The sequence below is a fragment of the Numida meleagris genome, chromosome 1, assembly GCF_002078875.1.
Source record: "Numida meleagris isolate 19003 breed g44 Domestic line chromosome 1, NumMel1.0, whole genome shotgun sequence".
Taxonomy (NCBI): domain Eukaryota; kingdom Metazoa; phylum Chordata; class Aves; order Galliformes; family Numididae; genus Numida; species Numida meleagris.
In genome coordinates, this window is record NC_034409.1 from 109,945,430 (window position 1) to 109,972,571 (window position 27,142).

Consider the following 27,142-nt stretch of genomic DNA (forward strand, 5'->3'; position numbering starts at 1 on the left):
AGGGTTTTGTGTAAATGTGCAGATTCTGCTTATATTACAATTTTTGTGTCTGTGGTCCTCTTGCTGATCTTGCCCTTAGCTGTTGAAAGTCAAGAGAGAAAATTTAGTTTGAGACAGACTTATTCCCAGGCTTAGGCTAGCATTCTGTCAGGCAGTCCTCTTTTACTTTTGTCAAAGGTAAACTGCCTTCCCTGTTGACTCAGAATTTTCTTCTAACCCTTTTTATAGATAGAGCCAAATTCAGCATGAAACAGAGGCATCTGGCAGCGTGTAGGGATTGAATTACTTCTGCTGTTGATTTCACTCTGATTCAGGAGATCCATATGATAAACATTTGCATTAAATTAAGAAGTGTGTGTAGCTTCTGTATTGATTTGGAGAAAGGAAAGAGAGTACTCAGCTGCTGCAGGTTCTCATCCCACTGTATACCATTTACTGGTAAACTTTTGGTCTGCATCTACAGTGGAGAATTCTTTGTGTAAGTTAGCACCTGGTGTAACCAGCTGCCGAGCTGTCACTTTCTGCTCTGTTGTGCACAAACTCCATCTTGCAAGCTTTCTTCAGTTATCAGGAACCCTTTCAAGAGTGTTTGTAGGTGTTGCTTCACTGGCATTGTACCCCAGGAAGCAGAACTACTTTGTACTTGCCAGCTTCAAAGTTCACTGCTAGCCGCAAACAAACTTACAGCATAAGAGTAAAACAAAAGGCTAGAGTCTTACTACAAAGTGACAAACAAAATCACAAAACAACAATATCCCTGGCCCCAAGTTAAGGATTATTTCAAAAAACTTTAATCCCTGTCAGTTTTTTAATTTTTTTTTTTTACCTTAGATTGCTTTGAATCCTTATTCTCCTTATGATACTTAGTAGCTGATTCATTTCTTGCCTAGTTTCTTCATGTTGAGATAATATTAAGAACTTGTATTTAATCTTTGTTTTCTTTTGTTGTGTTTTAAGGAAAGAGATCGCTATGCATACAAGATTCATCTTCCAGAGACAGTAGAACAATTGAGAAAATTCAATGCAAGACGAAAATTAAAGGTAAAGTGAATGTAGTGTTAACATAGTTACATAATTTGAATTTTATATAGTGTTATTAATTTTAAAAGCACTGAGATAAATCTATGCTCTGAGGTCAGCAAAAATTACAGAGGTGAAACTGATCTTCACAATAATCTATCATCATGATGTCTTAAGTGTGTTCATCCCTTCTATCTTAGTTCATAGTTTTCAAACTGAATTCCAGCACAAATTATCTGGTGTCATCCAAGTTGTGTATGAGGTTTTCGTTTTACATTAATATGGTAATTCAACATAATATGAATTATGGGAAGGGAGAGAATAGTACAGTGGCTTGTGTTATTGCTGTTAAGTTTATGGTAAAAGGAATGTAATAATGTTCACCAGTTTTCTTCAAGGAGAGCAAAAATGTCTTCTTCAGTTCTATATGCAAGAGTGTTTCTCAGCCAAATGAAAAGAATGTTAACATTTTATAGCCCAAAACAGCATGATTTCCCTTCAAAGCAATAATTATTCTTGTCTTAGAAAGGTTAACAGAAACATTTTTAAATCCACTGAAAGACTGATACAACTTCAACAGAAACATACAACATTACTTTTTGTGAGTTGTTTTAGAATTTGTAATAAACGCAGAATGAGATTTATATTGAGTAGGTGCTTTGCATAAGCTTAATCTAGCTACAAGGCAATTAATGATTAAGGTGATGTAGTTACTGTGGTTTCTGATAGACAGCACTTTCTCTTAGGTGGTTTGTATGTTCACATAATGCTTTAACTAAAATGTTAGCACTGTTTCATTTTAGAATATGACCAGTTTCCCTAATGTAGACACAGTTTCAGATCTTATACAGGTGTCTTTTTTGGGAGCCACTGTTTTTGGTCTCTAGAGAGCCTTTAAATGTGCTACCATTTTATCCAATCCACCACTGTTCTGCAGAACGTTTTCTGAAATTGTTACCTCGTTTGCATACTGCCACACCTGTAAGACATTAAAAATTGGTTAAATTCTAGTTTACTTAAATAAGTAAATATACTTTAGAGCAGATGACCATTTCTGTAGCTGTGTAACTTCCCATCTAACTACTCATTTTTGCTGTCCAAGATTATTACATTTTCCTGTAGATACATCATGGATTTCAAATATCCTAATGTTGAAGTGTCTGATTATGACACTTTCTCAGATAGCAATGTGTTCTTTGGCTTTAAAGAGTAAATTTTTTATACTTGCTAATCCATCCAGTCTAAGAAGGACAAAGATTATAAAGTTTTTTCTCTGTTGGAAGAGAATGTTTTTTCCTAACAACTGAATCTTTTAGAAATTTCAGACAGAAATTTAGAAATTTTCTCCCATTTATATGGGCGCAACATATATCCAGGGTTTCCTTGCTAGAGTTTCCATCCCAATTCCTGTCACCCTTTCTTTTTACTGTAGCCTCTGCATGGCATTTTTCATCTCTATCAAATTAGATAGGAATTAATTGGGTAGGTATCTTTAACATTGTGTATTTGAGTCTGGAATATGTTGAACTGTCGGAAAAAAAAAAAAATTGTTACTTTTTCATCTGTCCTGACTAGTATCACTGGTTTCTTTATAAGCCTGTATGCTTCTTTTACCATTTTTCTACCAGATGTTCTGCTTCAAAAGTGAACATAAAATTAAAAATTTTTAATAACAGCTGATGCAGATTACATACATCACTCCAAAAGTAATGCCTCCTATTTATTTCCATGGAAACTACAACAGATACAAAGAGCACAATAGCACTGTTTGATAGAGTAAATTCTCAGCTACAAAACTCTGTTTTTCAGCATAGTCATCGCTATTAGCTATGCATTTTTGCCAACAATGGACAAGAGCCTGCATGCCACGCTCATAAAAATCTGCACCAACAGAAGTGACACACTGTTTCACTGCTGCTATGAGGGTATCGTTGCTAGGAAAATGTTGCCCACTCAGTCTATCTTTAATGGACCTGAACAGATGGAAGTCAGAAAGTGCCAAATCTACACTACATGATGGGTGTGGTTGCACAGTCCAGCCAAGATGGACAGCGTGCCCCACAGCCTTCAAACTGGTATGCAGCCTGGCATTATCACGTTGCAAGATAAAGGTTGGCTTCTTCTCTGGCCTGACTCTGAAAATTTGAGCCTTTAGCTTAGTCAGCGTCATGTTGTAGCAGAGTTGATGGTTTGTCCAGATTCCAGGAAATCTGGAAGGATTCCCCCCTTTCTTATCCCATAAGACAATGCACATCACCTTTCCTGCTGAGGACTGCATCTTGATCTTTTTCTTCGATGGGAAATTTGGATGTTGCCGTTCCATGGAGTGCTGTTTTGACTCTGGCTCATAGCAGTGACATCATGTCGTCACTGGTAATGATGCAATCCAGGAAATGGTCATCTTCAGCCTCAAATTGGCTCAATAGGTCCTGACAGACTTGCATACATTGCTCTTTTTGTTCCTGTGTGAGCATTCGTGGGACTCACCTGCTGCAAACATTGCAATATTTCAAAGTTGCTACCATCACTTCCAATGCACTGAAGCTGATATTCAGCTCTGTACACAGTTCCCTGCTTGTAATCCACTGATTCGCACAGATGGTCTGATCAAGACACTCTTCATCATGTGGTGAGACAGCTGTGTATGGCCATCTGGAACATGGCCTGTCTTCCACATCACTGTCACCACTGCTGAAACACGCCACCCGTCGTCTCCCCGTGCTCACAACCACTGTTTGGTCTCCATAATAAATGTTCAGCAAGTGTCAATGAAAGTCAGGAGTTCCATTTTTTTCTGCATGGAGGAATTCAATGACACATCTTTGCTTCATACTCATTTCCACATCAGACACCATTTTGTCAGACTGCCCCTCTGCTGCCATCTGTCACATGACAATAAAATGAAGTAGAATATTGGCAGGCAAGTTCAGTGTCTACTGCCATACCACCATCATCCACCTCTGGCGTTATGGGCTGACATAATAAAACAGGAGACATTACTTTTGGAGCAGTCCTCATAGACGTTAACAATATAATTGGACATTAGCTCCATACAGTTGAATTACTTGCTGTCTAATATTTGGAGCTGAAACTATAAAACATGTTGGGGTCATCTGTAAGCAGCCAGAGTTTTAACTTTTCTGGGCATTAAAGATTTCTGTTTTGTTCTTGACTCCTCTCTAATTGTTGGGCATATTTAAAATTTCTTCAGAAGTTACCTAGTGCATTTAGCAGAAACCTGCACAGTACCTGTTGTTTCTAACAAAAAAGTCCTGCCCATCATACAATACATTCTAAAAAGATGTTTCCATGGCTGCAACCCCATGAATAACAATGATAAATAAACTTGGAAGAATGTTATTACTTCAAAAGGTTTAATTATAAAAAGTGTCTATTTGGGGGAAGAAAATTCTGTGTTTCTTTGCTTACTCAAAGTAAGTTTTATACCTCAGACTATCCTGAATTGTGTTTTATGTAGATTCACTAGGATTTCTGGAGGTTTTAAGGACCTTTGCTGAATTCTTTTCTGTTTTCCAGAGCTTTCAGGGTTCTCCTTCATTATGTCCTTTGAGCATGAATATGATCTATTAGATATGTATAAGGACGTGGACCTAAAAAATTTCAAAAAGCAGTGCATGTTATAAACTAAGTATAAAGTGCTGATAAATCTTATCCATTGCATAAACCTGTATGTATTGGCATGGTTTAGAACCTGCCTCTTAAGTTAAATTTTTAGATTCAACTTGCAATTTTGAATTGTGCTGAAGAAACTAGTATGTGATCTGAGCAAAATTATTTTTTTCTTCAAGCTTTTTAGTTGGTTATTTAGCACTGCAAACTAGTTTAACTTTGACCGTCCATAATGGAAGACTATTCTTGCTTCTAATGAGAGCCTTGGCTCTAAGTTAGGGCTTATCAAAGTACTTTCCAAAAAAGAACTGTTCTCATGAAATTACTCACAAAGAATATAGTTACTATCCATGAAAGCAGTGTATGACCAGCTCTTAGGTGTGGTTACTGGTAATAGCAAATCAGATGAAGACTATGAAATTTATTTACTCTTCACCAGGACGGTCAGCACACAAGAAAGCTTGGGAAGTTCAGTGACGGAGCACATGTGGAAATGTTTTATTAAACTTTCTGTAATTTAAATTTTGTGGGTATTTTCATTTAGGGGGCAGTACTAGCAGCTGTGTCAAGCCACAAATTCAACTCCTTCTACGGTGACCCCCCTGAAGAGTTGCCAGACTTCTCTGAAGATCCTACCTCCTCAGGTATTGTAACAGAAAGTGTATTTACTCCAGTCAATCTGTCTTAATTCTGTACTGCCTAGAATACCAAGTATTTACCAATTTCTTACAATTTCACAAAGTTTGATATTAAGTTAACCCTTAAATGTGAAAGCATGAATAGTTTTTAGTTAAAATCATAGACTCGCAGCATGGCTTGAGTTGGAAGGGACCTTGTAGATCATCTAGTTCCAGCCCTCCTGCTGTGAGCAGGGTTTCTATTTGCTAGATCATCAGGCTACCCAGGGCCCTGTCCAACCTGGCCCTGGCATTATTTCTGGCATTGTGAACCAGGCCCCCAGTCTTCAATAGCAAAGAGAAGCAGTAAATGCTATGAGCATACAGCTGGGCGTTGAGCAGTAGAGTGATACTGCTTCCACCAGTACTTTTGTCCTTCACCCATACCTGTATACTTGAATCATCTGGCAGTCCGTAAATTGGCAGCTCTGTCATAAATATCTATCTTAATTTTGCCAAAACATTATGCATAAAGTCTATAATCCAAAAGTATGAATTTGTCTGTCTGTTCTAAAATTAGGATTTAGAATGAAGTTAAATGAGCTTTTTAAGAAAATCTAAGGCCAGTACAACTCTCTCTCTTTTATTTTTCTAAACAGCTAAATAATAGTGGCTGAATATTTGAGCTATAGATGCTTATAAGTATAAAGCTTACTCTACCAGAAGATATTTCAGGAACTTAATTACATGTGCTAAGTTGCTGTGTTACAATGAATTCTCTTTCCCAATATTTTTATAATTGACAAAATTACTGAGCAACTGCAAATGTTATGTAATGCTTTTCTGCTTTTTTATAGGAACATGTCATTTTCAGGAACTATTTCAATGTTATCAATACACAAATTCAGCAATATTTTTGTGAAATTCTGAAATTTTATTTCTTGCAATTCAAGTTTGAGTACTTAAATACAAAGATTTGCTTAGATTTCCTTACTGCTCATAACTTCCATCTCAGATCATGAGTAATTAAAGCCTCATGACTTAACTTCAGGCAGTGAGCTTTTAAATACTTGGTGCACCTGTAAGCAAAGATCCATATGTGGTTTTAAAGAAAATAAGTTCATTTGACTTCACCCAGAATTTCTTTCAGTACTTTAATGCTTGTTTCCAGCTACTTCCTCCATTTCAATAAAACAACTACCAACATGTTTGGCAGTAGACTAAAAGCTGCAGTTCCTCTTCCCTGTTTCAGTCTCACATCAACAGGACATGTGTTTTCCTCATAGGGTGATATAATTGCAGATATTGGTGTACAGCAAAGGTACAGAGTATTTTTTCTGTTCACAGAACATGTGAATCCAGTACATAGATACATTCTACAGAGTAGAATACAGAGTACTTTCCCTGATGTATCCCTGACTGTATTAGCTGATAAAATACATAGTATCTGAGGATAAACACTGAGCCTTCCAAGAAGAGGTATTGCAACTTTGAACTTCTGAAATTGCTAGATAAGGAAATCTATGTTGTTTCCTCTTCAGAATTGCAGTAGTGATGTTTTCAAATTTTTCTGGCACGCAAAGGTAGTAGGGTCTTGTGATATTTCAAAGCTGAAATAGTTTGTAGAAATTATACATAAAATTCTCGAGTTGTAGTAGAAACTTGACTGTCTTCAGATAATTTAAGTTTCCTTCCTAACATCCCATGATGTTATTTCAGATCATGAACTCTAATGAATAGCATTTAATATTTTAAGCATTGCTGCCTATTTAACCCTCCCATAAAATTTCATGGAGTATAAAATTCAAATTAAATGATTTGTCAGGAATGAGCAAACTCCTACTAAGATAAAGATGCAGAAGTGTAAATGCTTACTGTTATGCAAATTGTATATCTTATACTCTTCCAGGTCTTTCTAAATACAGAAACAGAAAATTTCAGTTTTGATGTCCATATTAGACAAGAGTTGTTCTCCCTCAGAGTGCAATGAACATGGGATTGCTGGATGCTTTGAGCCTTTTACTACCACAGCCATAGCCTGTGATACCAAGGCACCTATCGTGCTAACATTTTTACAAGTATAATTGCAGAGATTATACTTACTAGAGGTCTTTTCAGTGAGGATCAACCAATTGCGTAAATAAGTAGATGGGAATGGACAGGCATAAATTTCATTTAAAATCAACCAGGTATTTTTCTGCATGAATCTTCCTTTCTTAGCTACAGAATGTTTTAATAATTCCTGATTCCTACAGCTGTTAATTATTATATATTTGTGCTGGGTGATCTGTTTCCTCTTTCATTAGCAGTTGTCCTCTGAAGGACTTAGTCCTGTTAGCGCTCTGTTGGCGATGTGGCAGAAGTCAATCTTGCAGAATTTTGAGATACTATGATAAAAGCTCTAAAGGTGCTTTGAAAAATTAGGTGAATATGTAGTAATTAAATAATTATAAATGATTTTTAAAAATTAAACTAAAATATTACTTGACTTCTGAAACTCTCTGTTCAGTGAGCTTCTGAACAGCTCAAATGACAAGTGTATTGCAAATGTATTTTGTTAGGAGTTGAAACATTTGACTGTTAGGTTGTTTGTCTTCAGAATATTGTTAAATGCCAGTTTCCCAAGTAAGTGAAAGTTTTGGATATTTTTAATATGCTAAAACAAATATAAACCAGAAGTAAACAGTTGGAAGCTCTAAAGGCTAAATATGGCAAAATTGCCCCAGTAGAGGGTGTTTAAAGTGGACCGTGAAATTAATTAGGGAAAGGAGAAATTAGTAATCAATTTGCTTTCTGCTGATCTTCCTCATCCTGATCCCTTTCACTCTTGCACCCTTCCAGGCCCTCCTATCACTTGCTTGCACATTAAATAAGACAGGAAAGACAGAGGTTTTCCTCTCAAATCATATGATAACTGTTAGTTCTGTGATGGAAGAGACCGGCTGTATAATTTTCAAGTGTTTCTCAGGCTGTGATGATCACCAGTACAAAAACTTCGAATTTTTCTGAATTTGCTTCATCGGTTGCCCAGTTTGTGGCAGGCCAAGGAAACGCTGTGGAATTGTTTGAAGTTTTGAGTTGGGAATTTGAATTTAGGAAGGCCTTTTAGTTCACTCTGGAGTCTGAGGTACATTCAGGATGTTTAGGGTTTTACACCATCAGTAGGTGAAGCCCATAAAATGAATATTTTTCTTATAACTTTGTTTTTCCAACAGCCTTTCTGTGATCACATTTTCAGATCTACTGAGTCACTGTAGGAGTTAAGCCAGTAGATAATGTTTGGAAAACTGCATAACTGAATTCTAGCTTAAAACAGATCATGACTTTTGGTTAAAAACTTTCCTCTATAATGCATGCTTTAATTTCTTGGTTTGTGGTCTTGGTATTCCGGTACGTGACTAACAGTTTCACAGTAATTTACAAAGTTCTTGTAAGGCATTTTATAATGCTGTGCTTTGGTTTAACCACACATAAAGTAGAGCAGCATATTAGATACAAGACATACTGACCAAATTCTTAACTTAATGTTTAACTTAGGCTCCCGAATAGCATTTACGTGCTCTCTGAGCTCTGTGGTAAATGTGTGATATGAGGAACACAGAAGCAGTGCTTTATTATTGCATAGTAAGCAGGTATTTTAAGTCTGCATTAGTGTTTCTGGCATGTTTCTTCAAATTGCAAGGGAAACGTTTCATATGACATTTCTTTATAAATACATTTTGATATTTTATAATATTATTGCTTTACGTAAATAGTAAACTTCATGCCTTTTTTCTTATGAGACTCTTTCGTTATATTAAAAAATAAAAGCTCAATCTGACAGGCTTTCACAGTGGGATCAAACAACAAATATATGGCCATGTTGTAAGATCAGTTTCAAACATCCATGGAACTAGTTTAATTCACAAGTATTTTTGTGGAATTTAGGTATCATAAAATATGAGCAGTATAAACTCCTAGCTTAAAAACTCTTAGTCTCAGCTATATGAGGAAGAAAAAGAAATACTATTATGCAAATACTACCACTGACTTTCTAAATATTTGCTAAGCATCTTGTGTAATGTTTTAAAGAGTAAGTATATGGAAAAAGGCAATAAATTGTATTCACCCTATAATGTACTGTAACTATTGCTCAGCTAGTTGTGCAAGTATGACTGACTGTCGGTTTTCAGATCATAAGTCGGAGTATTTCCAATACTTCATTATTATCTTTGTTTTTTCAGCTATTTGTCTTTATTGTGGTATGTTTAGGTATAAAAATTAAGTATCAACATAGCAAGTCAGCATTGATTAAACTCAGTAATAGTGTGTGTATTTCAAATGGTTCATGTAATTAAATCACTGAAACTTTTGTTAAATTATTTCATATTGCTAAACTCTAATCAGTAAATATAAGTGTATTAAATAATTAATAGGAAGTTATGCTTCATTTACAGTATGTTATAATAGTTTTAAAATTGGAATTCCAATACTATTTTAAAATAGTGTACCAGTGTTGGAAAAAAATCTGGTATTACAGATGCTTAGCACTGCGTATATATGTGCTGCTTTTCCAGTCCCAAGTTCTTGTTTTCTTTCTATCCCACTCCTCAAATCCCACTTGCTCCACACATGGAAACCATGTTATTAAAAATTTAAAAAAGGAGGTGGGGGAGGTATTGTCACTTTATTCATACTGTTTTGTGGCTAACGTAGTATGCTAGGCTGCAGCTTTATAAATTGCTTGTTCTGAAATCTTCATACTCTTTGTTGTTTGTCCAAATGCTGCCTTCCTACTAGGACTTCTAGCAGCAGAAAGTAGGTATCCCTTTGTTTTCCTTTAAAGCATAGCATTCAGCTATAGTGTGTGTCTTTGCATGTTTAAAAATCAACCTTTTTTCTCTTCACTTTACTATTTTCAGTTTTAATACTGCCTGCTCAAGAAAAATAGCCCCTGTATTGTGCTTAAATCTATCTATAACTTTCAAAATTTAGTTAACCTGAAATAATATCATTTTCCAGGGAATTCTGAGTGCTTTAGGTTAGAGGCAGTATTAAAATTAACTGTCTAATTGTTTTCGATATTTGCAACACAATTAAGATAAAGCTAAATTTTCATTAAATTAATACAAAAGAAAGTTGTTTGGTTTTGCATTTTAATTCCCAAATTAATGTTTTTATGGACTAACAACTTTTTTCTCCTGAACACTAAGCATACACTGTAGCATTAGTTCTATATTATTTTCTTGCTATACCTTTGCATGAACTTTCTTGATCATTCTGTGTTGACAGTGGTATGTGATATATGCATATGCATTGAATATGTATGCATATACAGTTGATTTAATTAACTATACAATCTGTGTCTCCTTAATGAAGAAATATTACTGAGACGTAGGGTGGATGTTTTGCTGCAAGTTAGCTGCACGCTTTGCACAGACTGAAAGCACAAGCACTTCTAAACTTGCAGAACGTGCTAGACAGAAGAACAAGTGTGAAATGTTAGACCTTGTGATACAAACCACAAACATTTCAAAATCAACAAATGCTGCATCTGAAAAGATAAGCTATAAAAGTGTTCCTTTTAAGGTTCATAGACTGACATCCTCTGTCAGGGCAGCAAGGCACATGTCCGTGACTCCCATTTCTGATCAAAGTCAGGGATTGGTGTTTATTTGATTCTTTTGATCTTAGAGATCGTGGAGCTTGTTCCTTTTCCTCCTACTGATCTCTCTCAGAATCCATGTCCAGTAATATAAGAATGAGAACTCAGAAGATTTTACATAAACTTTTCGAAACTATTATTTGTGTATAGTTGTAATAAAAAAGAAGCTGTCGTGTAAAGCCTCAGCCATTGATTTTGTTTTGAAATGTGCCACCTTCAGTAAATTTAATGAATAAAAGGCTGCACTGCCCTCTTACTGGTCAGAAGAGCATTTCCATACATTTTTGTGATGAGGAAGAAAGTAACTAAAGAAGTAGTCATGAAGGGCACTCATTTGTTAAAGTAGTTCTTTGTTTAGTTGCATGTAAGCATGCAGTTTGTGAGGTATGGGTCTGTTCTGACCCTAGGCCGTTTTCCGTCACATTTGTGGCTAGTTTTTGGGAGAGAGGTAGCTGGGAAAAGGAATTGACAAACTCTGTGTAAAGGTCTCAAGTACAGAAGGAGAAGAAAGCCAGAGATACGTGAACTCATAGTGCCCCTGTGTGTGCAGAATAAAACAAGGATCTGTTTCTGTAGTTTTCTCCAAATTTTACTTTCCTTCTGTCTATTCCTGAGTTATTACTCCACCCCTTTTTTTTTAATTATCCCACTTTCTTAATCATATTCTTCCATCATACCAACTGCTTTTTTTTTTTACAGTTTCATTATAATCTCCATATAGCCTCTCGCTAGTTCTCTCCCTTTAGTTTTCCTGATTTTTATGTATATATAAAATATATATGTCTATACATACATATATCATTACTCTCTTAAATGCTTCTCAGTAACATTCATAGAATTGTTTGTATGTAGAAGTGTATTTGTAAATGTAGAAAGTACCTAAACGGAGCTTGTTGGTTTCAGTACAGGAAGCGAGAAATCACTGAACACTAGATATATATGCATGCTTCAGCTGTCACCTCTCCTTACAGAGACGGTTGCTCTGAAATGAGTGAGCAGCAGAGAGCAACAACTTAACTGTGTGAAGTTAGAGCCATCTGAGTTCCAGTGATTCATGCAGATGTGGTTTAAAGTGATGAAAAGCATCTGATCCTCAGTTGGCTTTCTGTTAATCTAAAGAGTTACATCTGCATAAGTAGTGGATAGGTCCTATCATTTGTAAAATATTCTTTTCTTGCCTTTAATGAAAACAGGATATGTTTAGCATTTGCTTTATAGGACCAAGAGGAAATAGAGGGGTTCTTTCTTATACACTGTTAACTTCTGTCCAATACTACTAAGGCAAATATGGCTTTTTCGATATAGCATGGGTATGGAATTTAATAATTACGCTGCTATTGAGCCTAAGCAGCCATGTGTTGCTGAAATAGACAGCTTTTTCATTCAGTCTTCCTGAAACCTAATAATTTCTAACATTTTTTGTTGTCTTTATTGTATATGCTAGCCTCAGACTTCATCATAAATAAAGTGCCTTCTAAAATGTCTGTGCTTAGAGAGCCAGGATTGCTCTTTAATTTCATTTCCACTGGCTGCACGCAAGAAGGCAGCCAAGAGATGAAGTAGCAGAAAGTCACTCATGTTGACTGTGGCTTAAATGGCATAAGGACAGAATCGTGATATATAGGGAAACTACAAATAACAGCTAATCTTTAGTTAGTCATTTAAAAGCCACTGTAAAATCTCCAAAGCATATTTGCCTATATATAACATATAGAGTAGCTGAAAAGCTGTTCCAACTTAAGAAAGAGAATGAACAGAATTAAAATGAGTGGTTGATGTGGGGAACTTAACATAGTACTATACAGTTCTACAGATCCAAGGGGGTTGAATCTTGCCAGTGTGACTTTACTAAAAATGTACTATTATTATAATGGTTATTACAACATCTTCTGCAGAGTCATTTTCTGGAACGCTAATTGCAGGAGGCTTGGAAAAAGGTCACAATTGTATACTTCTGTATTTAAAGAAGGTCGAGCTTCCTTTCAAAAGTTTACATTGCTCAGAGGAGGGCTTATGACTGAGCAAGGTTTAAATAAACATCTAATCATAAGTGTTAAATAAAAATAAGATTTCTCTTTTTGCCCTCTGTTTTTCAGCAAGATCTAAGTCTTTTTACCTTTTTTAGTCCTCTTTTTTACCTCTTTTAGTCACAGATCAGGGCCACATAAAAATAAGCTAGTAATTCTCTGTGCTGCCTGTTGCATGAGACAGGAAGTCAGTTCTACCTGCCGTGTCTTCTGGGCCTCAGAAAAACAAACTTTTGGGGGTGTTTTGTGGTGGAGACGTATTTCTATTGTAGAATATAGAGACTGTTTCTTAGGTTAGTATTTTCAAGAGTTGTTTTTTATGTTGAAGGGAAGGATTAAAGAACTGCTTTCTATCTCTAAGGACAGTTCCTCTAGCAAAATCACCTGTTCCAGGCTGGAACAACTAGGTCCAAGGATGCTGTAACAGCATTCTATTTTACCAAAGCTTTTTCTACTTGTAACTTGATGGAGCATGATGCTCTAGCCTCAAGTGATGACCAACTCTGCCTGAGAACTACAAATACTCTCTTAAACTTCCAGTCTTAAACTGGGAGTTTAAGAGAGATCCATATCTGAATGATTACCTCCATAAATAAGGACTTTGACCACACACTGGGTGCAAAAACGATCCAAGTTATTGTCTTATAAAGTAAATAGGTGTGACAAATATTAGATCTGCCTCAGTGAGCAGAAAGGTACTCAATCTACACTCTTGTCTTCTTTTAAGCAATTTAGTATTATCCTTAGGAAGTCATTCTATTAACTAAAGACGTTTAGTGTACTACTAATGACTGCAGAAGACTATTTTAAACAGTGTGGCTGGTTTGTTTGTTTATTTTTAATGTGAGAACCCACAGTTTTCAGCCTTTTGGAGGTGTCAACACAGAGGGAACTGTAAATAGTCTCAGCTGTCCTTTCTTATGTAGTCTTATGGGAGTACAGAAAAAGTGAAGTTGTATGCATGGCCCAAGATACCATCTCTCATGCACACTGAGAACACATGTCCAGTTACAGCAGATTCCACACTTACCACAATCTTCTCACAGAAACACATTTGGTGCAGATTTTGTTTCTGCACCAGTAAGAGAAGAGTCTTCTACTTTTGTCACTGACGTTACAGCCTTTCCTGCACAATCATATGTGGCTATATCTTTAGAATAACTTGATATGCAGGAAGAGGCTCTTCTCACCTAATTAGCCTAGGCTACTTGACAGTTCAGTGGCAGTAATCAGCATTTTCTAGCAAAGTTTACTTTACAGAGTCTTTAAAAGAAAGTTGATTAATTTCTTTTTTTTCTTGGTTTCCTAATATTTATATTTTTTTATAATTTTTAATGTGTAGAGTCTGTAACTAGTATAGATTATTTGAAATCTAAGCTTTAGATTGTATAAATATGTAACAACTCACTTAAGTCTTTCATCTATGCTGATGCTAAAATGGCTACATTTTCAATGATGAAGAGATGAAATGCTAATTCTAGAGGATTCAAGCTATAATCATGAATATTGAGTGGATTTACAGGTTTTTTTTTCTGAGTGCTTTTATACTTTATTGATTGCTTTTTCTCAAACACTAGAAAAGAACTTAAATACAATAGTATCTGAATCTTTTTCGGGACAAATGTTCCACAAAAATTGATTCATTTTATTTTATTTAATATCTTTTATATGAATTTTAAATTATTCTGAATTGTATTGTTAGGCCATTATCTAAGTGTCTGTAACAGAGCTAGATGCTCAGAAAAACGCCTGCAGAAATATTCTGTCACTATTTTAAACAATAATACACTGTTAGTCCACTGCTGCTATGCCATTTTCTCGTGCAAATGCATATTATGGCTTGTAAATGTGTGACAACGTTGAAAGATACGGTAGTAGATATACCACACGATTGTAGGAAACAAAAAATTAACTACTGAAACTGTGATTTTGAGAGATTAGCAAAGTCACTATCAGAGCTTGACATCAACTTTGTTAAGGATATTCTTGGAAAATTTCTACTACAGCCATCTAGTCAATGCAGCCAGTGGGCAGGAAAAACAAGAGCTAAGTGTTTAGTGTTCTAAAATTTCCAGATATTCAAAAGGTTTTTCAGATGCGGTATTAAAAAGTAACTTTTATTTCTTTTTGAAAAGCTACATTTGTGGAATGTGATTCCATAATATGACATTCTAGGCTAAATAATACTGTCAAATAAATAATATGATGGTCCAGAATATTTGCTGATTTGCAAGTAAAAAAGACAGCTTCTAACATACTTCTCATTGGTTCTGGTTTTGGCTCCAGTTCTTGTGATTATGAGCATTTTCAGGCAGTATTATGAGACTCTGAAATATCTGAGCATTTGAATTGCATCTTCTCTCAAGTTTTCCTTAAAGTAGACACTCCAAATAGATAGAAAGGGCTTTGAGCCTGGAAAGCAAAATTTTGCTAGGAAGTAGTTAATTTAAAATCTGAGCTTGGCAAGAATAGAAATAAAAAGAAATTCCTATAAATTGCTTTCTGCTAACCACATCCTGGAAAGTCAAGCACTTTCCTTCAAGCTTGAGAATCTCGTAAGTCCATCAGCCTTTAATGGACATACTGAAAATGTTAAAAGAAATTAAGCACAGTCCCATTTTGTTCTTAGGTAATAATTTTCTTCCATACCATTGAGGCTTAGCTGTGAGGATTAGTTGTGTCTGTGCTCTTACTGGCACCAGGTCCTTGTATTTCCTCAGGTTTCCTTCTGTGTATCCCAGTGTACAAGATGTGATGCAGACAGAGGAATATGGAGGATTCCTTTCAACTGAGCATGATTTTTCACTGTCAAAGATGGAGCAGATTTTTCTCTTCCTTGACAGAGAACTAAGCCTTATTGCTTATGGCCCATGACTTGTGAGTGAGTGGAATACTGTAGTTCTTAACCTTGCCATTCAGTAACTAATAGGAGAATCTTAGGTTGAATTTTTTTAGTAAATGCAATACAAAATTTTCAAGATTTGTTATTTTCTCATCCTTCTGAGCCTTCAGTTCACAAAGCTTGCATAGTTGCATTAAGTTTATTCCAGATTTTCATGGTTTTCAGAGAAATAACTGAATTTAACTTGACTCTTTCTGTGTTTGGGAGAGAGTTGTTTTTTTGCTTTTATTAAATTCTGAGAATATAATAGATTACAGAAGGGTCTAAGGTAAGGAATGCTGAAAAGAATTGCTCATAGAGCAGAAGGTGGAATTTCAAGAAATACAGCATTATTTTAGAATTTCATTTATTATCTGACTGTCTTGGCAACAGGACACTGGCAAATAATTAAGTAAACACAATAAATACATTAAGAAGAAATACAGAATGTGTAGAGTTTTGTATCCAGAATTAAGAATTTATTTTTTATAGATCATTCAGCAGTTTAGTGTCACACACTGGCATTTTTGCAGGCTAGCACTAAATAAGATACCATCTTTCCAGTTGCTTATACCACTGTGGAAAATCTGAAGACGTGAGCTGTAGGTGTTTAGACAAGCCAGGATTAGCATTCTAGTAGTGCACGCAAGTGGCAGCTATAATTGATACCTGATTTTTAAAACCAGATATTCCGCAAAGAACCAATATGGACTGTTTTAGTATGGATTTATGTTGTGATTCTTAATCCTTCCCAACCATGAGTTCAATTTTCCCCATGGATTTTCACCTTCCATTATGCCTCTTGGTTCTCCCTTATGTCTCTGTATAACTCATTTCTCCTTTCACCCTTACCCATTAAAAATTGTCCCATGTTCCTATGACTCAGAACAATCCACTGGTCTCAAAAGATAGCAATCATTGTATCTGAGGTACCCAGGCAAATAGATCAAACTGAACAAAAAACTGAGCTAACATTACAGCCTTTTTTTTTTTTTCCTTCTCCAGAGGACAGAGCAGTCAGGTCTTTCTTTCTCTTCCCTCCTTTATACAGATGGTGGTTTTAAAACAAATTTCTGAAAGCATTGTTGTTTTGTTTTCAAATTTCTGTCAGTTTGGAATATATATTTGCATTGGGCCAGTAGTCAAAACGAAAGGGAAGGCTGGAGTAAGAATGATTGGGCAGGCAGTTGTGCAGATAATCCGAGTGACCTCATAAGACATTGTTGGAAATCACCCAATAGAACCAAGCAAAGCTTAATAAAAGAAGATTTTAACCTCTCTTCAATTAAACAATTTCTTAAGAATAGTTGCACTATGAGTGGGTACTGTTGTTCTACATGAAGTTTATTTGGTGTGTTTTCCTATAGACCTCTGACTTTATGTTCTTTCACTTAAGAAGTGAGAGTTTCCTTTTCAGAACTTCAGTTTACTATGAGTCTTTGCTCTATTGAATTTTGGTTTTGTTTTTTTTTTTCTTCCTGCTTATTGCCCCACAGGAGCAGTCTCACAGGTGCTGGACAGCCTGGAGGAAATTCATGCACTTACAGATTGCAGTGAAAAAGACTTAGATTTTCTTCACAGTGTTTTCCAGGATCAACATCTTCACACGCTACTAGATGTAAGTTTTCTTTGATAAACAGTTTCTGTTTCTGTTGTTCATTGGACAGTATTTTGTTTTAGCCTGCGTACAACTAAAGAGTTGTTTCATAGCAGAGCTAATTTATGTAGGTGTAGAATGTATCAACTAGCACTTGGCACAAGAAGTACATTTTAGTAGTATACATACCGAATATTTTAGAAAAAGTAGTTTTAATCATAAATGGTTAATGACTTTAAGTGATAGTTGTGATCTAAAATATCTCATCAAAATAGGGTTTTTATGTGATAAGTGCTGGATTTTATTTTAAATCTAAATCTTAATTTTATAACTGCAGATTCACTTCTTTTTTGTTTTCAAGTAATAATCTTACACAAACTTTGGATATTCTTAAAAGTATGACATTTTTTCTGAGTGAAACACCTGACTGTGACAGCTTCTGTCCTATACTTAAACACAGTATGTAATAGGCCTAGTCATTTAAATCAGCTTTAGCCTGTGGTTCATGAGAACCGTTAATCCATAAGATAGCAGTGAAAGTTCCACAAAAAACATGCAAAAATTACAAAGCTGAAAGATGCAGATTAGTGCCTTCTGGAAGGCATAATCAAGATCTGGTTCCCGTTTCTTCACTGGCTAAGCATAAGTTATGCTTAAGTTAAGCATAAGCATAACCATGCTTATGATATAAACATAGTTATCTGTCTGGCTATATGTACACATCAACTGTGATGTCACATGATTCATAGATTTATTTTTTGTCTTCCAGAAAATTGAAGTGCTCAATTTTGCAAAAATAATTTTGACAAGCAGGTAGTGTGGTGTTTGAAAAATACTTCATGTTATCTTTCATTAACTTCAGGACTTGCTGTTTTCAGAGTTGCCTGCTAGGCTGTCACATGCAGAAATCCAATTTATATTTCTCAGTAGTTTTTAGCCAAGCAGACCTAACAAGTGAACACATTGTACTATCTCAGAATGTATGAATTTGTGAAAACATACAATTCTGAGGTAGAACTGTTTCCTCAACTTCAAGTGCTGACTGCAACAGGGACCTTCAGCATCACTGCAGGGTTATAGTTCATCCCTCATGCTTAGTGCCAAGACCTTCTTGGAAGACCAAATTCAGACACTTGCTAAGTTTTCATTGGCTTCTGTGTCTACTCAGTGTTGGGATCTAAAATAAAGGTCAAAAAGCAACTGAAAAAACTTTCCTAGATTTGATTCCTGAACATATCATGGATATTTCATGTTGAAATATGGATGTGAATATATGAACATTCTATGTTAAAGACTTATGTTGAAGGGCTTTTTTTCAGACAAGATTAAACATTCTCTAAAGCAACCTACACATAACATGAGAAAACACTCAGATGAAGAATACAAATCCATAGAGGCCTAGGCCAAGTACATAAGCAAGTACTGCAGCACAAAATTAGCAAATCTGTAAAGCAAAAAAATTTACTCTGAGGATTCAATGTCAACAATTCTGTGTACTTGGAGGACTTCCCTTCTAAACTAGTTAGACTGCAGTTCTTTGTACTGCAGCTACTGCTGGGTAGACCACACTTTCTATTTTAGTGTCATTTGGAAGTAAATATGCTCTAACACTCTGTTGTGAAAGCTGAAGAATGGTAAGTTTACAGAATCAGAGGATCCCTTCAAAATGCATTCCTCAATCAAAACAATATCTTCATATGATGATATAGATTATGACTGTTTTGTTACTATGTCTTAAATTTTACAGCTTGGAAGACTCAGTGAATATCATGAATTTGAGAAGATATCTATGCTTTTTACACCATGAGAGACACAAAAATAAGAGTCATTCCAGCTATTGTAATAGGCAGGTAGATGGCTATGGTAGTAGAAACTGTAAAGGGTTTCTGAATAACTGTTGAATGCTTTAGTTCCTGTAAATGGCTTTGCAGGGATATGATCCAAATATAAATGGTGCCTTGTTTCTTCTGGTGTCCGAATGCTTTGAATGTGGTAGGTGATTTATATACTTGTTACGAATTGTTTAGTGGTTGGTGATTGTTGGACTATCTAGACTCAGAGCATCCTTAAAATTTAAAGGATAAAAATCAGCACATGCTTCCATCTGGAAGAGTACCCAGCCTGCATGAACTAGCTTGTATGAGAACATAAGACTTCTGATAAAGCTTTCCCAAAACACAGCTGCTCGTATAAGACTCAGGGAACCACAGGTAGCTAGCTCTTAAGTGATGAGAGCATTGCTGTGGCACAAGAATCCGCAGTCCTAATCTTTGCTCTTGATAACTGTTTATGCATTTTATATTTAAAAATTGGTTAAAAATACATGAGACATACAGGAAGAAGGGACTAGGAGCTCATGACTTTCCTGAATTGTGTTTCCAACAGCTCCTCTTACAATTTGCATTAAAATGTGAATCTTTTTATCCCAATGTAAGTTCGTTTAGCTTGTGTTCCTGAAGCTTAAATTGTTAATTTTTTTATATTTCATGTTGCAGTACAGAAAGTTGATTAGTTAAGAAGAAAAAGCTAAAATCTGGGCAGAAGGAGAATAACATGAGGGTAATAATAAGAACCTAAACACTTGTGTCCCTCATGCAGGAAGGTTTCAGATATTTTATTAACTATTATGTTAACCTCATGAAGTTCTACAAAACCAATTGCAAAGTCCTGCACCCAAGATGGGGCAACCTCAAGCACAAATGCACGGTGAATGAATAATGGATTGAGAGCAGTCCTGAGGAGATCTTGGGGATGTTGGTTGATGAGAATCTCAGCATGACCTGGTATTGTGCACTTGCAGCCTAGAAAGCCAGCCATATCATGGGCTGCATCAAAAGAAGTGTGGTCAGCAGGACAAGGGAGGTGATTCTTCCCCTCTACTCCACTCTTGTGAGAACCCAGATGGAGTACTGCGTACAGCTCTGGAGTCCCCAACATAAGAAGGATGTGTAGCTGTTGGGTCCAGAGGAGGGCCACAAGGATTAGAGGTCTGGAGCACTTCTCCTGTGAAGACAGACTGAGAGAGCTGAGTTCGTTTAGAAGGCTTCCAGGGAGACCTTATAGCAGCTTTTCAGTATCTAAAGAGGACATGTAAGAGAGATGGAGTGGGGCTCTTTTGTAGGGGAGTGTACCAATCAGACAAAGGGTAATGGTTTTAAACTAAGAGAGGATAGATTTAGATTAGATATAATAAAGAAATTCTTCACTGTAAAGATGGAACATTGGAACAGGTTGTCCAGAGAAGCCGTGAATCCCCTGGAGTTGTTCAAAGCTAGGTTGGATAGGGCTCTGGGCAACCTGATCTAGTGGAAGGTATCGCTGCTTGGATAGTCCAAGTGTCTGTGGTTGGAATTAAATTATCTTTAAGGTCCCTCCAAATCCAAACCATTCTAACTGATTCTGTGATTATTATGTCATCATATAATTTCTTGGGGTTTTTTAAACCAAATGGCTTTAGTAGAAGTATTTTGCTGAGTGATAGGTCTTCTTGGCATTAACTCAAGCTTCTGTGATGTTTTTGCTTTTTTCTGTTCTTTACAGTAGCAGTTGCGTGTGAAACACTGAAGCAAGATACAGACAATTACTTGAAAGAGAAGGTTTTGTTTCAGAAACTAGAGGAAGCTTTGACTTCTCTTTATGTGTTAATGCTATGCCAGTTTCTCTCTGAACTCTGAAAAATTCATCAGTTGTATTTGAATGAAGTTCTTTTGGGGAAACAGTTTATTCCTTTCATAACATTTGGGGTTAACGAGGCCACCAGAACAAGTCACCTGTGAAGCATTATATTCCACTATGTAGGAATTTTGTAAACTGCCATGAAGTTGTGGCTGTCACTTTGCATTGAAAACTGCTGTTCGTCTTTCTTGCTTTCTTGGCCTTCTACCGCAGTTAGATTTGTTCTCATGTTCCTACTCTTTCTCAAGAGTTATCCTTATTTTTAGATTAGGCACATGATGATAGATCATTCCTACTGCTGAAATACCTCCTTTTGTTGCTGAACTAACTCTTTTTTTCTGGGGGAAAAAACAAAAACAAAACAAAACAAAAACCAATAATCTTTGTATTGAGTTTGGGTTTTTTTCCAGATAATAAACCACAAAGTAGATGATGTCAGTAGCTCACTAACTTAGGTGCATTTCTGAAAACTGGAGAAAGGAGGTCTGAAAGCCATAGAAAAGAGGATTCTTATCATTCCATTGATTGTTTTTAATTGATTAATTTCTGACTACTTTGACAACTGACTTAAGACTCTTCCAACTTGGATGGCAAAGCAGTTCAAAGCAAAGGAGGAAAAGGTGACAGTTGCTTACAAAGTAATGTATGTTCACTCTGGGCCCAATCATTCAATATACCAACATTTCCTCATGTGATCTTATTAAATATTTCCATCATGTGATTCTTACATAGTTTTGAGTAGAATGTTTTTGGTTTTGTTTTTTTACTGTACAAAAGTTAAACAGTTCATTATTAAAATCTTAATTTTGTTCACTGGGGAGAGTAAAAAAAAAAAAAGGGACCTTCTAGAAACAAGCGCATTTATTACCATATATATTGTTTAATAGATGGTATTTCTTATTAAGTAAAAGAGTAGCTTTGGGATGGACAGGTATTTTTTCACACTGGTTTTAGAAATTTGGTGATCATAATTCTGGTGAATGTTGTATGACTTTCCTGTTTGGAACTTAGAAATATCTGGTTTTAGGACCGTATAAAACTGTATTGATTTTTTTCATTTTGGTATCCAATTTAGATCATAAAGAATGTAATGAAGTGAAGAATATAAATAACTTTATGAAGAAAAGAAGTTAAATTGGAGTAGTGAAACAGCCTTTTATTATCACTGACAGATTTTTTCAAACTTACAAAATTATTTTTTTTTAATTGACTTTCGTGTATAATATCCAGGGAGGCATTGCTGTCTTATGTCAGCAGTACTGGTCAAGAAGTTAGAAATGAATGTGAGGAGATTACTGATTTTGGAGGCTTTTGAGTTTAGCTATTTTCTGTGTCATGACAAAAAAGTTATTAATGATTATTTGTTTTGAAAGTATACCGGGCTTCAAGGCAATGTCCAATGGGGAAAATTTTAACAAATTTTGTTTCCTCTCTATTAATACATCTAAGGAAGCCAGGTTTGCTAAAAAGCAAAACTAGAAGGTGTTATCTTTCTCCTCTTGAGTCAAGTAGTTTGGTCACCTCTCCAGGGACAGTTTCTGTGGGTGATTCTGAATGCAGATGTCGTTTGACTTACAAGTGAGATTTTTGCTCAGTGGGGGAACAATATCAGCTTTTGTGTGACTGGGGCCTCTCTGTGCTGCTAGCTTTGTCTGTGTCTCTCTGTCCTCAGTCAGATAGTGCTCTAGGCTGGTATATTTTGGCTGTTCATTTAAGAAGTTGCATTATTTTCATAGATGGAATATTTAAGGTAAGTGTTATTTCTGTAAATGTATCTGCAATGAAAGCATGATGAGTTTTGAAGAAATTTTATTTTACCTCCTGCTGGTGTAATACATTACACACATAGAACTTTACTTAAATGTAATGAAACTCCTGATTTTTGGAGTAGTTACACGAAACATACTTTTATGTGTAGCCACTTCTTCCCCTTAGAGATGAATTTTTATTCATGGCAGATATATTTAAGGCATACTGATTTTTCAAGAGAATCTCTTTTTTTGTGTCTGTTATCCCTTGCTGCTAATGGTAATGTATCAAAGGAACATGCGTACATGCACATTTCAGAATTCCCTTAATATCTCTTTTGAACTCAGTCATCTGAACAGATATGGTCCTGAAGTCCAGACTTTTAAGGAAACATACTTTTGCTTCTGCTAAAAAGAATGCTGTTGGGTCCTCAGTTTAGCCTCTTACATCGTTGGCTAAAACTTCCAACTGTATTTATTTTGCTTTGTTCTGTTTACCCTCTCAATGCTGGATGTTGGCAGGATGTTTGAATGTCTTTTATTAAAGTGTCAGTTATTCAGCAGTGCCCCACCATGATTGACACTCCAGTTCTCTATGTGAAAATGTTTGAAACTCTTCATGTGTTTGTCCCTGCTTTGTTTTTTTTCTGAGGAAAGTGTGTTAATTTGAAAATTCTGTTACACACTTTATAAAAGCAAAGGAAGAGGCATTTTTATTTTCAGGCTGAGTCTAGAAAGCTAAGATATTTTCATTTATTGTCTCATTTTTCTGTGTTTCCATTTAAGTATGGCTTTCTATGTGAAATACACAATGTGGTTCAAGTTTTTGGAACATGATTTGTGCTTACTTTCTTGAATACTGATTATGCTAAAACTAATAAGTGGAACATGTTTTAGTGAAATATGAATGCATTTCTTTCCCAAATCTAAATCAGAAAGTGTATTTGTACTAGATAAGTTGCCAGACTCCATCTATGCTTATGGAAAATAAACCGTTCTCATTCTTCAATCACCTTGATTTCCTATCTTTAATTACATTTTAATTGATATGTTTGTTAGACAAAATCAGATGGGAAATATTTGATTTAAAAAAAAGAAAGAAAGAAAAAAAACTGTTGGCAGGCAAACACCTTGCTATTTGGGGAACCAGATCTGGCTTTTATCCCAGTCCAGCGGAGGCAGCAAGCTCAGCCCCAGGGAGTGGGAGGGAGGGACTGTCTCTCACACTGCAATGGAAATTCGTTTCCCAAGTAGAATAGCAGGAACAGCAACCAAGCCTTAGGGAGAACTGTTGGAAGAATTCTTTCAGCAAGTGGACTAAATCCTCATCACCAGCGGTGTACTTTTTCTCTAAGAGGTAAATTGTCCAAAAGGCATTATTTGAAAGAGAACTAGAAGTAGAGACAATTCTAGAATGTGTTCTGCACTTTTTCATTCTCTAAAATATCTTCCATTTTCAACTTCCTTCATATCTTTGTATTTTACTTTCCATGTTCCCAGGATATGTAGATCATTCTGCTAGTCAGCATCATCTCATTGTTTTCTTGCTCTTCTTGTTTCTCTGTCTTACAGATTTATAGAGATAATTTGACTTACAGGTAGTCTCCAGAGCAGAAACCATTTTTGTTTTATGCTTTGTTAATATACATAATATTGATGTGTGATGAGGTCTCTTAAACAGAAGACTAATGCATATAAAACTAACTTTTATGTTGATTCTGATTCTGGGTTGGGTTTTTTTTGAGAAATGTGTGTAACCATCACTTTACAACTGCAAAATTCTGGATTGGATTGCATGGCGCTGCAACAATTGTGTTGCACTTAACCCGTCTTCTTTCTAATTAAAGTTCTAACACTTCTGAATATTTCTAGGCACTGTACTGATATGGTGAATCATCAGGTAAAATACAGCTTAAAAAATGCATACATAGAATGAGGATATCACTATTTAGGCCATTCCTCTTGACCTAATGTCACCTCCTCAGTGTTGATGGTGTCATTGTGTCTGTGCACATATGTGTGTCTGTGCATCCAGCATTATCTTAGTCCAAAGGCATTCACTTGCTGATCTTTTTTAGTATATAGAATCTAAAAAATCCTGTGATTACAGTGTATTTTTATGTTGGTAAGCCCTCCTCTTTCAAAGAACGCTAAAGCACATTCCTCGCACTTGTGGAACATTTTGTTAACATCACTGATACTGTTTTAAGGTATGGAGGATTGTTTTCAAATTTTTTATTTTGCACATTCTCTTTAATTCTTTTTTTGTTGAGTGTTGTTCGGATTAGTTTCGATTTTGTTTAACCATAAGGACTACCTTTTTTTTTCCTGATAAAACTTAATATTCCCAGACAATCTTACTTCTCTGAGAGCTTGGGACTTACTTTGACAATTGACAAAAATAAATAAATGCTACAGTGCCTAGGATATGGTCCACAGATGTTCAGTAGCACCTCCAATTTGCTGGTGCTGGAAGTTTTCTTGAGATTTGTATTTCTGTCTGCACTTAGTCCACAATAATTATAAGATAGCCAAAGGCAGTACAGTAACATCCCAGTAAAATATGCTTCTGCCTTTGAGGTCAGTCGGGCCTCCCTGCATCCTGCTTCCAGTCATTCAAGTAGTTGACTGGTACACATTGACTGTTCTCTGTACTAATGAGCTTGCTGCAGTATATTTTCATTCTCAGTATGTCATTACAAGAGACTTATATGGATAGGGAGAAACAAAAATGGCTATAACCTCAACACTAAGACCTCCCAGTGCAAAATACACTCAGTGTCACCCATTTAGGCTTACCTGTATCTATACTTAATGCTATAGATTGCTAGCCTGCATTGGAATATAGGGGTAATATGAGCATAAAGGTTATTCTGTAGAGAATATCAAAATGTCTTCTTATAGTCCTTTCTGTGATGCGGGATTAGTTTTCCTTAGTGCTTATGCTTACTTTTATCAACTGCTTGGTATCATCTTTAAGAGGTGTTTTGCCTTGTTCTTTGTTCTTAAGATGAACGTCAATTTAAATATCTGACACAGAAAAAAAAAAAAAAAAAGTATCTGTGTTATTGAAATATTGTGACCATGAAGTTGCAAATATGCAAAAGTACCATATGAAATTATGTTCTCCAAAAAAAAAAAAAAAAAAAAGAAAAAAAAAAAAAAAAAGGAAATTAAAAATAAAAAGTGATTTACGATTACAGGGGTTTTTTTGTTTTTTTCCCCAGTGTTTTGTTTTTTTTTTAAAGAAAATGGAGACAACAGGTGAACACATGGAAATAGAATTGGAAGGGGTTTCCACTGATACTTTGCTATCATGTTGTTTAAAAATTCAATAAAGGAGATTCCTTCCTTCCTCACGATAGCTCATTCCAATGTTTCGTTGACATTCTAGACACAATTTTTTTTTCTAGCATCCTTGGTACACATTAAGACTTTTTTTCTTATTTTGTTATCATTGAAAATGAAAAACTGATCGCTGACATTTCCTTGATTGGAAAACTGGCATGTTTTGATTGTTTTGCACCCCTTCAGCACTTTCTGTTAGATAAGACTTAATTCATTGAGTATGTCCTCATAATCATGTTTTCTAAATTTCTCCTGGCTTTATTGCTCTCCACTCCAATCTTTTGCATTGTTTTATATCCACTTACAAGAGTGATGCTCAAAGAAATAATAATGTAGGAGGGCATCATTTGATACTCTTTTAAACAATGTAATAGCCACCCATGTCTTTCATACCTCTGCCATGGGTACATCCCGGAATTGTTTGGTGTTTTCTTTTTATTGGGACTACAGAATTTCACTGTGTTGATTTTCACATTGCTGTGGTAGTTCTCCTGGTACTAAGTGAAAGCAGTAACTTTGCCTCACCCTAAGTTTATTTCTTTCAATCTTTCCAAAACTTATGAGACAAGGGAATTCCCAAAAAGATTAGATTACTTACTGAAGATATCCTGTAGTCTAAAGAGGAAGGATGAAGGGTGCCTTGTATGCGTGTATCGAATTAATGGCAGCAGAAATGGAGGAGTTCCCTGCTCCTTTGAGGACATAGGAAAATGTCTTGGTGTACTTAAATCTAAAGGTGATTGTAGTTTGTTTGTTTTTTAATTGTTTGGTTGGTTGGGTTTTTTTGCCAGTATGGTTTTAAAGTGTTGCATATGTTTATTTAAGATCCTTCAATCCCTGGCTTTGCCTAACACACTTTCCAATTTCAGAAAAGATGCTTACCTACATAATATGATGTCAAATTTTGCAACCTATCTACTTTGGCAAGCTATCTGCGTGTACTGTCTGGCATATC

The 27,142-nt window shown here is 35.6% G+C and overlaps 1 protein-coding gene across 7 annotated transcripts in view; it reads left to right on the forward strand.

Annotated features, from left to right (window-relative positions):
• CASK (calcium/calmodulin dependent serine protein kinase) overlaps positions 1–27,142 on the forward strand; it is a 206,662-nt gene that overhangs the window by 131,147 nt on the left and 48,373 nt on the right. For all 7 annotated transcript variants that reach the window (XM_021407417.1, XM_021407442.1, XM_021407408.1 and 4 more), the window contains 3 exons: positions 958–1,041; positions 5,195–5,294; positions 17,316–17,437. In XM_021407417.1, the coding sequence (XP_021263092.1) occupies positions 958–1,041; positions 5,195–5,294; positions 17,316–17,437 (306 nt within the window). The remainder of the gene's footprint in view (positions 1–957; positions 1,042–5,194; positions 5,295–17,315; positions 17,438–27,142) is intronic.